The 17,102-nt window shown below is 43.6% G+C and overlaps 1 protein-coding gene across 9 annotated transcripts in view; it reads right to left on the bottom strand.

The window, feature by feature from the left end:
- Nucleotides 1-17,102, bottom strand: part of MAP2K5 (mitogen-activated protein kinase kinase 5) — a 254,584-nt gene that overhangs the window by 30,116 nt on the left and 207,366 nt on the right. For 7 of the 9 annotated variants that reach the window (XM_036009526.1, XM_036009501.1, XM_036009506.1 and 4 more), the window contains 2 exons: nt 6,530-6,591; nt 3,424-3,469 (listed from right to left, as the gene is read on the bottom strand). In XM_036009526.1, the coding sequence (XP_035865419.1) occupies nt 3,424-3,469; nt 6,530-6,591 (108 nt within the window). The remainder of the gene's footprint in view (nt 1-3,423; nt 3,470-6,529; nt 6,592-17,102) is intronic. The other 2 variants (XM_036009544.1, XM_036009555.1) reach the window with 1 other exon arrangement.

Raw genomic sequence — 17,102 nt, 5'->3', positions numbered from 1 at the left:
CAGGAGCAGGCAAGGGGTGTGTGGGTGCCCGTCTGGTTGTGCCCGCACGCCAAATGTCCTCGGCTGCCGGCACAGCTGGTGTTCCTGTGCTAGGTTTAAAGCTGACTCCTGATTTGGGCAACAGCTCTTAAAGAACTGAAGAAAGACCAGATCCTTCCAAGGGGGAAGGACTTCCCTATATTTGAATGGGACCACTCCAGAGAACTCAGTCATGGAACAAGCTGTGTGTGGGCGGTTGGGTGGCTTCCGCGTCAGGTCGAAGTTTTCAGGCCTGGACACCAGGGTTCCTGCCAGGAGAAATGGGACTTCTGAACAAGCTGCCTAGCTGGGGGTGAGCATGTTGCCTGTCTGAACTCTGTGGGTGTGGGACTCCGCGAGGCCACTGTTGAAGGGACCTCTAGTCCAGCAGACAGCAGAGGTTTCGCACTGCTCTGAAGGTCTGGAGCTCCTACACATGCATGCTTTGCCTAGAATGTCCTCCTGAAAACTTTCTATTAAAATTCAACCCACCCTCCAAAGGCCCTTTTCGAACGCTGCCTTCTCCACAAAGCTTTTCCCAGTTTCCCCAGACGGGTCCCCACAGCACTCTGCAGTTCATCACGGGAGTTACTTTACTGAGTTACCTGTATACTTGCTGTGTCCCCTGCAAGACTGCATGCACACGGCTCACTCTTGGTATCTTCTGTTGGGTCCAGCATAAGACTTTGCACATATGGTGTGTAAACATCTGCTGAATTCACTTGTGTACCTAGTTCTAAGATCTCTCATGATGCAGATCCTGGTGATAAAACTTCTCAGTAAATTCTTTACGTAGCTCAATCTCAATGCCTCTGCCAGAAAAGTGCACCAGAGCACATCGACCCTTGCCTTCCCAAAATGTAACTACTGGGGAAGCGTCTTGACCCAGTGTTAAAATATTTCCACTTAGAACATAGAAACTGATAATCATCTTAGGAACAACCATACCATACAGACAAAACTGAGTGGCTAAACCACCAAATTCAGCCTAACACTGGGATTTTAGTGGTCTCAAGAGACTAAACTTGAGCTGTACATTTCATCTTTAAGACTGACATGGTCAAAAACTGCAAAGGCAATGATTTTAATTCTGGGTATTCTGGATATAAGGTGATCCCACCAAATCAAACGACAAAAACTGCTTGAGCACCCACCGTGCACGGTGCACACCTCCCTGCATTTACCAGTGTTCAGGGCCATACCCGAGTTCATGTAAAAGCCCCCTGATTGTGAATCTGTAACTCTCAGCATTCCCCCGCAACCCATCTGAGTTTCTTCCTTTGCTTTGGAAAACGCAGGCCCATAGGGAAACCTTGACAATCCTGCAGGTCTCACGGCTGATGCAGCCCATGCTGTGCAGACCACATTGGTACCCTGCTGCCTGGAGTTACTGTGCCTGGGAGATAAACTGCTCTTTTTGTGAAAGGCAGGCCCCCACCCACAGTGACAAATGGGCTCTACAGTTCATGCATTCCAGAGGATGCTCTCAGCTTCCAGATGGGAGCACCATCAAATAGTTGCAGGCAGAGAGGGGAAAGGAAAAATTAAAGCCATTAATATGCTAGAAGGAATAAAGAGACTGGTTCCTTAAGATTGGGTCCCTAGGATGTGACTCAGGTTCTTCAAACCAGGGACAATCCACTTCTTTCCCATCCCCTACGAGCCCACTATTTTGGCCAAAGGCAGGCAGGGCGCAACCTCCCTGAGCACAGGGCCTTACCCACACTCACTGTCTCCTGCCTCCTCGAGGAGCCCTTTCTGAGCCAGGGGGAGCGTCACTACTGCTACACCTGAGGGAGTTCATTCATTTAAGTCAGACTGTGAGCAGCACTAGAAATAATGTTAAATTAAGTATATAGGATGGTGCTTCCATGACTGAATTTTCATTGTGTTTTATTGATTTATTGATACTTATTAATTAAAAATGTGGAACAGCACACACCAGGGGGTATAGTTGTAAAGAGATATATCGAAATACATATCCCTTGTCTCTCTCTCTCTCCCCACACATGCACGCGCGTGCGCACACACACACACACACACACACACACGTGAGTGCGCTTAAGGCACTGGAGGTACCCACCCTAACCTTATCTTTATGACTTGTCGCCCTAGAATGGTGTCCCTCACCAGTACATACGTCTGCACATGTTTTATTTATAAGCGACCAACTCAGTGCAGTACCGAATCATGCACCTACAAACATTATCTGTTTTATGAAACTCTATTCCTTTGTTTTAATAGCCGAGCTATCCAGCCATAGCATAATAATGTACAAGGTAAATGGGTCTCCATCTCTAGAACCTGTTCCAAGTTTTCTCAAATGTGACTAACTGCAAGGATTTCCTAGCCACCAAAGAGACACCCTCTACTCCCACCAGGGCAGTTTATTCTAGACACGAAACCTGCACAACTACAAAGCACAGAGGTTTTAGGGGTGAACTTTCCTTAACTTGAAACTAACCTGGAAAAAGAAATTTTGCTCTAGAGGTGACAGGAAGGAGAAAACTACTTTCCTGGAAAGCACTCATGACAAAAAAGACACAGACTATTATTTTATTTTGGGGCTGAAAGCTGCAGATATAGAAGTTTGCATGCTTAGGTGTTCATTAGGATGACATTATCTCTAAAATGCTTATTGTTTAAAGTGGTGAAGCAAAACCGTCGGAATTTGCTCTGACTGAGATAATCTAAGACGGAATGGTATGCCCAACATTAGAAAGAGTAGACTATAACTATTATTTACTAATGCTTGACTTTAACGTTATTCTAACAGCTTGTGCATTGTCACACCAACACTGCATAAAGAAATGACCATTTGGGAATTGTCAGGAGCATCTCTGTTCCTCTCCCCGCGGGACTAAAAACTGTCACTTGCAATCAAAGAACGCGGCCTTGGAGCTGAGAACACAGCACCGACAGCCTGATAGTGTCTCTTTCTGAGGACAGACCAAAGATTCACATTAGCTTGATCTTTTGCAGCCGGTCTAATTTCATTCTACATGAATCCAAGAGGGCTCCCCGCCACATTCAGAACTTCCTGCAGGGTTGCACTAAAAACTTCGTGTGCTGACTATCTTCTCTGTGACCCATCCTCTGAGTGCTGAGAGGCTGTAACAGCAAATGAGGACGAGGTATAGCCTGGAGTAATCTCTGACCCGCGGGTGGGAGGCAAAGGAAAAGAGCTCTGCATTAACTTTCAAACTGATGGTGGGTTTTTAAAAAGTAAAAACTGCTATGTGAGGAGCTGAGCTTCAAATGCACCTACCCAAATTAAATAAGTACTGTGGCATCTCCAGAACCTGTGGATATTTTAAATTCCATCCTGGTCCTTTTAACAGAATGTTAAGCACAGACATACAAATGGAGAATTCTAATGTATTATAACAAAAAAAAATTCCTTACCATCAATTCCTCAGGTGCCGGCCTTTCTTTTGGCTGTTTTCGCATGCTGTAAGAGAAAAAAAAATGCCTATTATCTCTATCACTTCTAAGTTGATGCTGTAACTTCCATCACTGACTACTTCCCCTGGAACTGGGATGTTATTAAAATTCATCATGTTCAATTCTTGGCCAAAGTACAGGCACGTCTCGTTTTAACGTGCTTCGCTTTATTGCGTTTCACAGATGCTGCATTTGTATACACTCTGAAGGTAAGACCCTCCACCAGCAAAAAGACCACGACTGGCTTGTGGTGATGTGCGCCCACCCCGGTGGCTGCGGCCGAGCCCGCGGCGTCTCCGGGCTGCGCCTGCACCAGCACCAGCGCGTGCTCCCTTTCTTCTACTTCGGCCTTTGCTCAGATTTTGGGGGATCTCAAGAATCAGAAATACAAATGTCTTTTTTATTACTCTTGTAATACAGATAAGGAATGAATTTAAGTTTATCCTACTTCCATTTTCGAAACCACTGTGAAAAAAAGCAGCAATATTCTCTTCCTGATACAGCTGTCAACTTATTTCAAGCTTAAAGTTAGGGAACAATATACTTCTTTTTTGGTAATTGGGATAACACAATAAAGACACGTGACTCTCAGCTCAAATGAGAAAACATCTCATTCCATCAATGTTACTCTAAATAACAATATATAAAACAGGTCAGGAATCTATATAATGCTACAAAATTACAAATGGTGACTATTACATTCTCTCAGCTTTATTTTGGCTACAATGCAAAGTGACAATTCATTAAACAGTTGTGGGAAAGTTAGGTTTGTTTAAACTGCTTAACGAATCACATTCCTCATGCAAAATGTTTCTTACCTTACATGCGATAGGTATAATTAGTACCTGCAGCATGTACTTAGGCACGTGCTGAAGCCCCCACCCAAGGCTGAGATGACTATTTGTACAGAACCCAGTGTGTCTGTGAGGTGAAGTCATGAAGAGAGATTGCTGCTTCTGCTGGAAAGTCACACAGACGGTTTTTCTTTCTATAAGGCAACCTCTGACCTTCCTACAATCTTCACATTTGCTGACAGTATTTTTTTTAAGCAGAGAGATTTAATGATCATATGGTAAACAAGAACCCTAGTTATGAACCATAATGTCATCAAGGACATTTGCCTTCCCTATAAATAACCATATGCACCTCTCAAATACTGCATCCATTAGCAAGTAATTCAAGCTGTCTTTCCAGTGGAGTTGGTAACAGTCCTAATCTGACATTCCAAAGTAGCTGTATCTCTTGGGAAAACAAGGCTATTACCCACTATCATTTCTGTTTCGGCTTGACATCTGTGGAAATTTCAACACAGGTTATCCCTCTCTCTGTCTCCATAAAACTTTTATATAACAGCCGATTAATTTTTCGGGCATGGGGAAGGCAAAGCCTTATCTGCTTTTATCCCTGCCTGCCCAGACTGGCCCCACCCCCAGGCTGGTCTGGCCAAACAGTGGGACAGAGAGGAGCACGGTAGCCCCGTCACATATCCAACAGCTTCTGAGCCAGTGACGCCCAAACCAGGCGCTCCAGGCGGTTGAGGAATCGCACGGTTTGATTTTCAATTTCTGCACTGTAAAATGGGGCATTCCCAGGACGTGCTTCTGCGTGTTTCTAGGAATTTCATGTAAGGGGAACTAAGAAAGAAAGATTAATACATATTTCTGAATAATGGCTGTGATATTAATGAAGTCAGGATTCCAGTGTTTACCCAACATGTACCTTTATCCCAACATGGCATGATTTGGGAAAAAAATGTTTGTAGAGTGAAAACAGTTTTTAAAACTTAACAGAGCATTATGTAAATATTTTAAATAAATAGAAACAGTGTTAATAAAATTTTAAAAGTCAGGGGAAAAAATCTCTACATATTTTTCTATGGAATATAAACTGTGTAAGACATTTTTATTAAGAGGTAACATATTACACTTAGTCAAAAAGGTGATAAAGCTTGACATTTATATTAAGGGATATTTCTTGGTTTCACTTTAGCGTAATCATCAGATGGACCATGGGGGAAAGGACGGGGACAGCGTACGACCACTTCGGCTTAGCACCAGTCTGCGGCACCCCAGGACGAAGGGTTCACTTTGCAGCAGTGGACACGACTTGGAAGGGGTGATGCCACGAGGAATTCGGTGAAGGGGAAAAGAGAAGTGAAGGTAGTTGTGGAGGAGCTCCGGCACGTCCAGGTCGGTTTCTAGCTGGCTCTGTCTCCTGCCTTGGGGTGGTCGCCCCCTGCTCCCGATTCCTTCTCCCCCCATGTTGGGGTGAGGGAGAGGGCACAGGGAGGGCAGTGGAGAAACCCGGCCTTCCAAGGCCTCGTAAGTGCTGCCGAACAAATGGGGCAGAGGTGTGTGATGTGAAGGGCTAATAAAGAAAAAGTCATTCTACTGGGAGGAAAAAGCCAGAAGGCTGAAAAAGAACCCTTGGCAGAAAGACGCCTGTTTCCTCAGGTGTAAAATGACAAGGGGCTGCCCGGAGACTCTGAGCGCCCCTTTGACCTAAATCCCGTGGTTCTTCTCAGGTCCTTAATGGTCCAAGTGGACCCAACAGAACCATGTTTTCATAGTCTTTCAAACATCAAAATTCATTGAAACGGGACATCAGTATTGCGTTTAAAATACAACCAAAGATAAAAGTTATTTACTGAAAATCCAATAAATTAATAAACTATGCTGCTTCCACTTAGTGATGGACAGTTTTATAGGTAACCTGAGGTTACATTAATAAAAATAAGCTTCACATGTCTGCTCAGTGGGGGCTATAAAATTGTGTATTTCTTAAAAAAAAATAAAAAGTGGGTAGCAACAGTATCTGTGCTCAAGAAAGTAGCCTGATTCTCAGTTTATTAAAACAGAAAATGTCTCTAAAGTACAATCCTTTGTGTAAATAACGTTTACATAATTCAAACAATTTCTTCAGCTTTGCTGCCCCATCTGCCCAAGGCCCTGAAGTCCCTCCCATCTCCAAAAGGAAGCAGGGAGAGCCATAAGGTCTCACGGAGCCTCCGAGTTAATGGCATGTATCATTTACATTGAGGGCATGGCATGTTTGCAAACAGGCTCACCACTGAGTGATGAAATGTACAAATGGCTCGGAGAACTCTCCAACCGGAAGGACGGGCGAATCCTGGGATGGAGGAAAAACAAGTCACCAAAAGTCACAACAATTCCTTTTCTTTCTTTATGCCCTTCCTCCCCCCACCAAAGTAACAGTCTAAAGATGAATATATAACAAAAATTCACCAGCCGGTGGGAAGAAAAATAAGGCCTCATCCAATTAAAAAGGTTGCCTCTTCCATATGCTTAGGGAAAATGCCAAATTCAAAGCCACACACATTTTACAATTGTGAGAAACAGGAGCACAAAGAGGGAGGGGAGGTGAAAAAAGGACAATGATAGCCACAGGGCAGGAAAGAAGGTACGAAAGTGTAAATGAGAAATTAATGATTATTTAAGTAACACACAAATGGTCTTGTAATTAACAAAGAGCTGTTAAATTATTCTTGTGTTGACCTTTGTTTCTTTTACTGGATTTGCTATTTATTTACACTTTCCTTTTTATTTACATTTATTTATATATTCAGCTGCTCTTAACTGTTTGCCCCTAACAGAATCATTTGGTCCATATGTATATAAATATATATGACATATATATGTAAATATATATTTATATATATATAAATTTAATGTAAAGGCTTTTAGGGAAAGCTGTTTTCTGGAAAAGAATTCCAGCCTGTTTGCCAGCCTAGGCAAACGTGTCGCATGAGGAAAGCAGTGCGTTAAGGACATAATGGAAAACTCCTGCCTTGACCACCAAACAGAACTGGGGAGCAGGCGGCGCCACTCTAAAGAGCAGAAAACTACACAGCAACAAATGCTCGACAACAACTGCGTAATACAGGGAGCAAACCCCATTACCATTTGCAAAGGAAGGCTTTAAGAATTTAGGAGTTTTTTCAAGAATGACAGAGAGCGCCACTGTGTTTATAGTGTAACGGCTCAGGATGTAATGAAATTACACTGCAGAGTACTTTAACAGTCATCTCATTAGACCTACAGTTGGAACAAGAGAGCCACATAAAGTAGGCAGCTGCAAATGACTCCATTCTCATCTATTCTCATTTGCTATTAAAAATACCTTTCGGCGGCTTTTTTCCTCCCTGACATCCCTACACAAAGTGCCCTGCAAAGTATGATACATGCACCTATTTAAATTAACAAAGGAATGACTTATTTTAATCTCACTGTGCTTTGGAGTGCTTTGGCCATTTGGATGAGCAATATATCATTACATACAACCTTCCAGCGCTGCAGGCAAGAAACTCAGAGCATGCAGCATTTGGTGGGAGCCAAACAATTTCTCTAGCACACAACTGTGTCAAATGCATGCATGTATTCATTATTGAGAACGAGAGGAAATGGCTTTGATGTAGTGGAAAAAAGAAGATGATAAAAGCACCTCTGCAATATGCGTGTCATTATCAATGGTGGCAGATAGATACAATCGTACAGCCCCCTATGTGATTAGTAAATATACATATAATTGCTGTGGCCAATTATCAGAAAAATGAGATCGGTAATTACAAGACAGAAAATTAACTAGAACTCTTATTAAGGCTTTGTTTCCTATTGGAAACTGCTGGAAAATACAACTGAATCAAAAGGAACTGAGGGGGTCAAAGCAGCAAAAAAGGAAAAGTAAATAAAAATAAAAATAAACAAATCCCGTAAGAGGTTAAAAAGAAAAGAAATGTGAACAAAATGTTTCTTAGTTTTTGCCTATCTGTCCTCTTTGAATGTACTCTATTCATCCAGAGGAGGGGAAGGTTAGTAATCGTAAACTTAAAATTCTCATCAGTAGAGAAAGGCTTCCAAGGGGAAAGGAAAACAAAGGAAAATGGGAGTGAAATAAAATCTTGCCAAGTTCAAAGGATTACATGCAGCATTACATGGCGAGGACATGGAAACTGGGGGCGGGGGCCGATGAAATCCTCTCTCAACAGAGACAAGGCATGTGATAATATGATGAGTCTTGGATAACGGTACTATAAAATGGTCACAGAAGTCCCATCGGCTTGAAGAGCAAAAATAAAACATGGTATCGATTTCAGCCCAGCCCGTTTTAGGAAAGCCATCCATATCACCAAGCCTGCGAGAGTCGAAAAGGCCCACTTCAAGGCATGACATTTTACTGTCTCAAACAAAAACTATTTGTAAAAACAGACTTCCAAGTTTGAGGTACAAAAACTACGGACTCTGCTCAGGTTGTTAGTTTTCTAAGTCATTCGTTCCTGAAATGTTTTGGAGGCTGCAGTAGTGGAAGTGTCAGAGTAACAGCTGCTTTAAAATGCAATGTTCAGGGAAAGGAAAGCCTGCTGCCTCAGTGTGGCTGAGTATTTACCAAGATGGTTAAAATTCTGGACTGGTTTTCTACAAAGGTCCTGGTATAAAACATGATGCTAATGTGGGCCTCATTTCAAAGTATGATACCAAGAGTAAATTAATGAATTATAGACTAGACAACTTGATGAAGATGTCATTTTAACATGGATGAGAAACAAAATGAGGAAATGTGACATCTTTGCATGGACAGTTAATTTTATTTAAGACCTGATATTGTAGCCTGTTAAGTTCCTCATAACATAAAACTAAGGAGCACTGGGTGGTACCCATGAATAATTTATTTCACTTGTGAAAATGCCAGCCCACGTCGACTTTGCCGAACCAGGGAGTGGATTCTCATCTCAGTGGTGCCTGGAAAGAACCACTCATTAAAGATGGGGCGGGGGGAGGGATGGGGCGGGATTCTAATCTCACATACACAGCGCCAGCCATTTCTACTCATTTTAAAGTCTATGTGTCCTGCATCCCTCTAAGGAGAATTTTGATACCGAAGACTGACAAGGCGTGGTGGCAGTTGGAGTGCCGCAGAGAAGCACGGGGCAGAGGGGTCCTCTGAGCGCCCCCTGCGCCAGAGAAGCACGTGACGGTACGCGCTCCGGAGGACGGACCCGGACAGACCTGACAGTGTGCACAACAGCGGAGGGTTTTGGAGGATACTTTTTTCATTTTTAAGCAAGCGAAAAACTTCCAAGAACCTGCCCGTTCCCTCATGTAATTCAGATCTGTCTGAAGGAGGGTGGGAGGCTCGTGGGGAAGCGCTCCGGTTTCACAGACGCTCCCAGGCAGGGAAAGCACCGTCCGCACAGGGTGGGGGAGACTGAGAACCGCGCCATGGGCTCAGAGGGGCCAGGACGCTAGTCACCGCTCCTTATCAAAACTGTTCTCTGTCAAGTACGGGTTCAGGCCAGATGAAGAAACATACTTCAAAAATAAAAACACAAATTGGAGAAGCAGTTACACTAATCACTCTCAGGACCAGCCGAAACGCACTCTAAATTGTCAGTAACAGTCACCCACTTTAAGACCCTGGGTGCCATACTTCACCTTAAGGGCTTCTCGGGGATGGGCTTCTAAGCACGGAGGTGTGGTCTGAGACTGTGGACACTACCTTAACCAAAAGCTTTAACCTGAGACCCTGGTCCCACATCAGCCATAGAGTCCTGCTGAAGGGAGGTGGCCTGGATCTCGTTGTGGCGCAGGCAACTGCTACAGACAGATGGCTGCCACAGACCCTTTCAGTAGGCGATTCTGGCCACCAAGGAGGACGTCTCCAAGTCTCTGAGGTTTCAGTGACCACCTGGTCGGCGCCTTTTGCTAAGCACCAGGAACACAAGCAGGCGGCAGGCTAGAGAGCAGCAAAGGACAACGGGAAAAAAGTTTGAGTGATGCCTTTGCCTTGTGAATAATGAACAGTTCAGGAAGGTCAACCCATTACAACTGAAACTGTTTAATTATTAATTATGCACAATCTATGAGCAAAAGGACAAGTTCAGAATGTTTAATGTATGCTAACTTCGACTGGACTCTCTCTGGGTATTTTGTTATTAGCACTTGTCAGCAAGGTACTCAGGCATAAAAAAAAAGGCAAGCAGCAGGAAATCTGAGTGTGTGTGTGTGTGCATGCATGTACCTGTGCACTCAGAGAGGTGGGGGGAGGAGGGAGAAGGAGGTCCAATCCCAACCACAGCTGCTGCAAGCTCACTTGCAGAGTAAGTGTGCCCAGACGTACACCTGAGACCTTGAGAGCAGGCAAGCACATTGAATACTCCAGATACAGAAAACGTAAATGAGAAAAACATGTATGAATTGACTTACTTAAAGGGGAGAGCATTATTTTAAAGACACGTTTTTTTTTCTTAAACTATGATGATTCCTGGCTTTGAAAGGACCTGTGTCATTGCTGTTTACACGTGCACACACACTCACACGTGCAGAATCTGTATTACATCAGTGGTTGAGCCCACGTTGGTTTCCTGGTTGTGGTACTGTACTACATCATGGGCTGGTTACCATGGAGGAGACTGGGTGAATGGTACATGGGGGTCTCTGTATTACTTCTCACAGCTGCATGTGAATCTATAGTGATGTCAGAACAGAAAGTTTAAAAAGAGAAAGGCCAGGAGCCAGTTTTAAAGCCTCTAATGATGTCCAGATTCTTAGAGGAGCTTGGCTGTATAAGGAAGAAGCTTAGCATAAGTGGAAAACTGTTAAGGTTAAGGGGCCTTTGCTTAAAAAATTACCCAAGGATTTAATTTTTGCCTTTAATTCATAATTGATGACAATGGAACTTGACAACGATGTGGGTGTCAATTCATACACTGATAGGGCAGAGACAAAAAACTGGGTAAAAGTGATGTGATCATTCATTACTTAATTATCTTTTCATTCAACAATTTTCTTGACTTCCTACCACACCAAAGATACTGAACCTGGCATTGTGGGATGACTGATATTGAATACATATCCTCAAAGAATTTGTGCATTTGTAAAAAAAAAGTTATTTTTAGACAGAGGGGAAGGGAGGGAGAAGAGAGGGAGAGAAGAGAGGGAGAAACATCATTGTGTGGTTATGTCTTGTGCACCCCCTACTGGGGCGCTGGCCCACAACCCAGCATGTGCTGGGCATGTGCCTTGACTGGGAATTGAACCGGCGCCCCTGTGGTTCACAGACTGGACCTCAACCCATTGAGGCACACCAGCCAGGGCAGAATTTGTGTATTGTTCAGAGGATAAGACATGTATTCCTAGTAAACAGCCCTGCCAGAGAAAGGAAGTGGCCAAGTAAGAGCACCAAGGCTGGGCCCTCAGGCTGTGCTGGCAGAACTGAGGGTTCGATGCAGTTTGGCTGGTACCCGAGTTCAGAGAGAAGAGGGACGGGGAACAAAGTCTGAGTCTGGGGGCTGTGAGACACCTTCTTTGCTCTCCTGTTTTCTTCCTTCCTCACTCTAGACAACACCTGGGGGTGAAGGAACCTTGCCCATCTTAATCTGTGTTCCGTTCTCTTCTCTTTGTGCAGAACAGACATTCCTTCAAATTAAGATTTTAGATTTATTAGCAACAAAACACAAGGAAGATAGAAGGGCAACTTTTCAATCAGGGTCTTGGCTACACTGATGAATTCTAAGGTCAGCTGTGCTGTGGGTAGATTAAACCAGCCTGGCTAGTTAAATAAAATATGGCAAGCCTTCTTAACTTTTAAAAATAGCCCATTTCTAGACTTCACGATCTCAAGCCATCCAACCAACCGGTGGTTACATCACAGAACCACCTGGAGCCTGACCAGTGTTGAGAGTTATACTCTAACATTTAAAAATAAATCTTTTAATTCAAGTGTGATATTTCTTTAGCCTGGCCCAACAATCTCTGGTCATATACATGGGGGTTTCTACTGACAGAACAGCTCTCTCAGGTAGCTTCAATCTACCCACCGGGCCGGGATCAAAGGTCACATGCGACCCCAGTAGCTTCATGTCAGGCAGAACGGCATTTTGCTTTGTCAGACCCCAAGCTGGTTTTTGCTTCTCCATTGTTCACTGCTTTAAACGTCTCTGTGAGACAACCGGCAGAATCCAGGGGGCAAATCTGCTCTCCCCTGGGGAGGAAGCGTAGTTTGTTTGAGGGGGGGGAAGACACATAAACCAAAACCCCCAAAATAAAACAAAACAAAAAAACCCCTGGATGCTCACCTTTAAAGATTTCTGCAGAAGCTAATTTACAAACCAAAAACCCACCTGTCCAAAGTGCATGCAATTCACTGGTAATTCTGGGAAATGAGCTCAGTTTTTAATATTCTGAAAGCCCTCAATGTTCGTATCTGTTTCTGCTGTAACAGACCACGGCCAGGGAAAGGAAGGCAGCCCATCTTACCAGAGAGAGGAAGGTGGGAAATAGAGGGACAGGTACTCCTGGTCAGTCAGAGAATGAGAGAGCCTGGTTTAACAACGAGTAAGCCATAATTACACATCAGATTTATAAAAATGTCACCCACGCTTATTAAAAACACTCACTCACAAACGTGGCTGCTGTGTGAGGGGACATGAACATTCTCACACTGTGTGCACGTTTGATCGGTTGGGGGGTGCACTGGGGTGGGGCCGAGGCTTCCAGTGTAGCACGGCCTGCAGATGGACGTTGCCAGGAAAGAAAGCTCAGACCCTCCTCCGCTGGGGACCAGAAAGCCTCCTTTCACTCATCCCACTCCACACCCAGCCCTGAGCAGAGAAAGTGAAAGATGATTCAATTTCCACACTGGGTCGCCCCGTGCTCCGGCTTGCCAGATGTGACAAATTACACGTGTGGGCATTTTGGTGTGAAGTTCTGTCCACTGGGTCCGAGCTGACAGTAGCAGCTCATTTAACTCGTCTCTGATGGACCTGGAACCAGGGACAGAAGGCATGAATTTTACCACTGAAACACCCACCCTACCTTGTCTATAAACCCTGAAATCGAGGGAGAACCAGCTGTTGGCCAAGCAAACCCCGCAGCCAGATGGCTGGTGTAACATGACACAGTCAAATGAACAGGTCTAACGGAATTTGTTTCTAGGTGACTGAAATTTGAGATGATAAAGATTTTGCCCATTTTCACTTTCTCCTAAATATGTTTTAGAAGTTCCTCGGTATTGAAATAAGAGAGAGGAGCAACAAACTTTATCATTAATATAAAAACTAGCCCTCCAGTTAGTCTACCATTTTGTCATTTAAAAGACTTACATTTACTTAGACATTTTCTAAACATATGGCAAAGTTCTTGGTGTTTTATAAAATGCATTGAAAATAAATAGGTAGAAAACTGGAAAATACATTAATCTTTAAAAAAAATTTTTTTTTAAAAGATATTACCTTGGCTGGTGTGGCTCAGTGAACTGAGTGCCCGCCTATGCACCCCAAAGGTCACGGGTCCGATTCCCAGTCGGGGCGTATGCCTGGGTTGTGGCCAGGTTCCCAGTGGGGGACGGGCAAGAGGCAGAAGATCAATGTATCTCCCGCACATCGATGTTCCTCTCCCTCTCTCCTTTCCTTTCCCTCTCTCTAAAAATTAAAAAAAAAATCTAAAAAAAAGATATTTATTTATTTTTAGAGAGAGGGGAAGGGAAGGAGAAAGAGAGGGAGAGAAACAATGTGAAAGAAAAAATCGACCTGTTGCCTCTCATACATGCCCCATCTGGGAACCAAACCTACAACCCGTGCATGAGCCCTGACCGGGAATCGAACTGGCAATCTTCCGCCTTGCTGGATGATGCCCAATCAACTGAGCCAACCAGTCAGGGCAAACGCATTAATCTTTTAAACTGTATTTACAAAATACAGTTTGCTTTCTTTCTAAAGCCAATGCATATCTATTTTTCTCTTTATTTTAGGCCTCTTCTTGGTAGAAGCTACAGTACGCAGTGTTACTTAGAGGTGCATGCCTACACGAACAGTACACGTACCCTCTCACACACTAACATCCACATATGCCTCCCTTTTCAATGGCGTAGGCAGAGCAGCAAAAAGCATGCTTGTCTCATACCAAAGGGATTTCATTTACAAAAGTAAAATCCGTTATTGTCCCCTCTCTCTGTAGCCTCCCAATGTATTTCTACTGCTTTTTCATAAAACACTCCTGCAAATAATCAAGCATGACCATTGACATCCACGAGATTGAGTTTTAGGAACCATTAAATGAGCTCACCCTCGTGGGAAGCCTCCTGCTCAGGCTGGTCTAAAGGTAATTATTCAGCAATTCCTACCTGTGGTTTTACCTTGTCCCTATATAGTGTTTGAATTTTTCATACACTGGTAAGGTCAATTTTTTTTTCCTCAGGAGAAGTCCAGCTACATGTCTGATTCAGGACCTAAATTATAATGTTAATATACACACTGGTGTTTCACCAGGTTCTGTACGCAGAAGTACTGACTAAAAGCAATGTGGAAGGTAAATCGTGCAGTACATTAGGAAAAAAAGAGGAACATCTGGCAGAGAAAAAGAACCCACATCCATTTCCTAAATGGAAGGAATTATCCCTCTTTTCACAGGTAAGGGTGAACACTGAAACATCTGAACTGCAGCCCCACACTGATCAAGGGCAAGCACCTGGTAGGTCCGTGTCCTGGAAAATCAACAAGCCATAACACGCACAAGTCAGGCTCTGAGAACTCAGGGAAAGCCAAAGTCCACATCGCCACACTGTACGTCCTCCTGGATGTTCACTCAACTGTTGGGGAAAATAATTACTGCCATTTGCAACCTGCACTCCAGCCACGGAAAAGGGAAACACAGAACTTCCAGTGGCTGCGCGGTGTAGGACGGATGGCGGTATTTGCTTACACATTTTTATAAACGAATTCAAAGGTTACGTCAGCAGTGGCTGCAAGGCTGAGAATTATATGTGAAATTGTTCCCTACCTGGATCCATAAAGTACATGCAGAGAGAAGGGAATTTAAAGTTGGCTGAAGGAGACGCCACCTCGGTTTAAAATTAGTCCATGTGAGAGGAACAAAGAGAGGGAGGCAGGCAGGGAGGGAGGGAGGGAGGGAGGGAGAGGAAGTGGAAAAAACAGAACTACACACTGTGAAATGAACAAGTTCAGTTAGAATGTTCATCAGGATTTGGAAAATCATAATGCCATCTGCTACTCTGGACCTCCGAACATCAGGGATCTCGTGGGCCCAGACGCTCCCATTTCCAGGAGGAAGGAAGGAACTTACACTCCCTGGAATGCTGCCTCCATTCTGGAATGAAGGCAGCACCCAGCCCGCCCGTTTGGAATCCCTTTCGAGAACATCCGCACTGCTCACAGATGCCTTTCCCCTGATTTAGGAAAATTAACGTAGGCAAAATGGCTACGGCGACCAGGCAGTGAGGCAGAGCAGTGCCCCAGCCGGAGCTGCTGGGTAACTGACCCTGGCATCCAACTTGGGCTCAGGGTGTGTAGGTCCCATCGTGGTGGATTAAATGAGCATTGTCCTATGGCTGGCTGAGACTTCACAATAGAGCAACACATGTTAAATGACAGCAGCCAAAACTGGCCCCACCAGGCAACTGCCCATTCACAGAATGCTATTCATAGGCCTCCGCCCCCAAGAAATTAATTCATTAATAATACATCAGGCTTCATGGACAATTCAAAGAAAACAACACAAAGCTACTTGTTCAGCACTGTCTAAAGATGCGGAATTTTTCCTGGTTAAAAAAAAAAAAGAAAAACAAATCTAATTGACTTACTAAAATCAAAATCATAGGGATATTTATGTGAATACTTTGCTTAGTACCAAAGAAGAAATGGAGAATATCTATCCACTAAATTCACTCACTGACACTAGATGATATAAATACAGATTTTTTCAATAGTAGCTAATAAAATCTGATAACTAAGAAATTAATTTTTCCTACCTTAACTGACTTTGTATATCCTTCAGACTATCAGGAAAAATTTTGCTTTTAACTTGTTTCCTCTGTTACATTTTTAAAACTCACTTCCTTTCTTTCACCTCCCTCCCAACAACTCATAAATATGAATTAAATATAATTATAAATGAACAGAACATTAACTTTTGGATTACTGCTGTGTTTTGGTAGAATGTTAATGTCATTTCTAAAGAAACAGTTATTATCAATAGAAAATGTAATTACTAAAGAAATCATGGCCTTAATGCTAACCTATTTTCAATCTTCAAACCAGCCAAACTGCATTAATTTAAACGTACTGGACTTTTCAAAGGAGGTATTAGATTTCTGAAGATTGCCTTACATAAAAGAGGAGTATCGGTTTTCAGGCTCCCAATGATGAATTTCCAACACAGGGTCTAGTTAATATCACTGGAGGACATGACTATTGTGTACCCACTTGGATTGGTTTATCAGGTTTCTAATGCCTCAGTCATTAGCTCACACAAGTTGCAAACATCATGAAATCCCACATCATCAAAGTGTGTGCTAATGGTAGAGTGTTAGTCAGTGCACAGGTCTTTGGAGAACTCAGGCCGGAGAGTGTTGTTTCGTTTGAATACCTGCAGTTATGTGTTGTGAAAGAAACAGGCCATCCTTAGGATGCTGGGAGCAGCAGGACACATGGGGGGTGGGCAGGGGTGGTGTGCCTTCTACTTTTTGCTAACTTCAGAAGCCAGAATTACGGCCAAGTAACTGGGTGAATATTACTCCCTCGAGTAGGTTAATGCTACTTTTTGAATCCCAGGGAGGTATTATTAGGCAACCACTCTTATGCCCCTGTGCCCCAGCCCTAGACAGCACCT

This window comes from Phyllostomus discolor, chromosome 1 (genome assembly GCF_004126475.2).
Source record: "Phyllostomus discolor isolate MPI-MPIP mPhyDis1 chromosome 1, mPhyDis1.pri.v3, whole genome shotgun sequence".
NCBI lineage: Eukaryota > Metazoa > Chordata > Mammalia > Chiroptera > Phyllostomidae > Phyllostomus > Phyllostomus discolor.
Note: the sequence above shows the minus strand (reverse complement) of the source record. Positions and strands in the feature narration are given on the sequence as shown.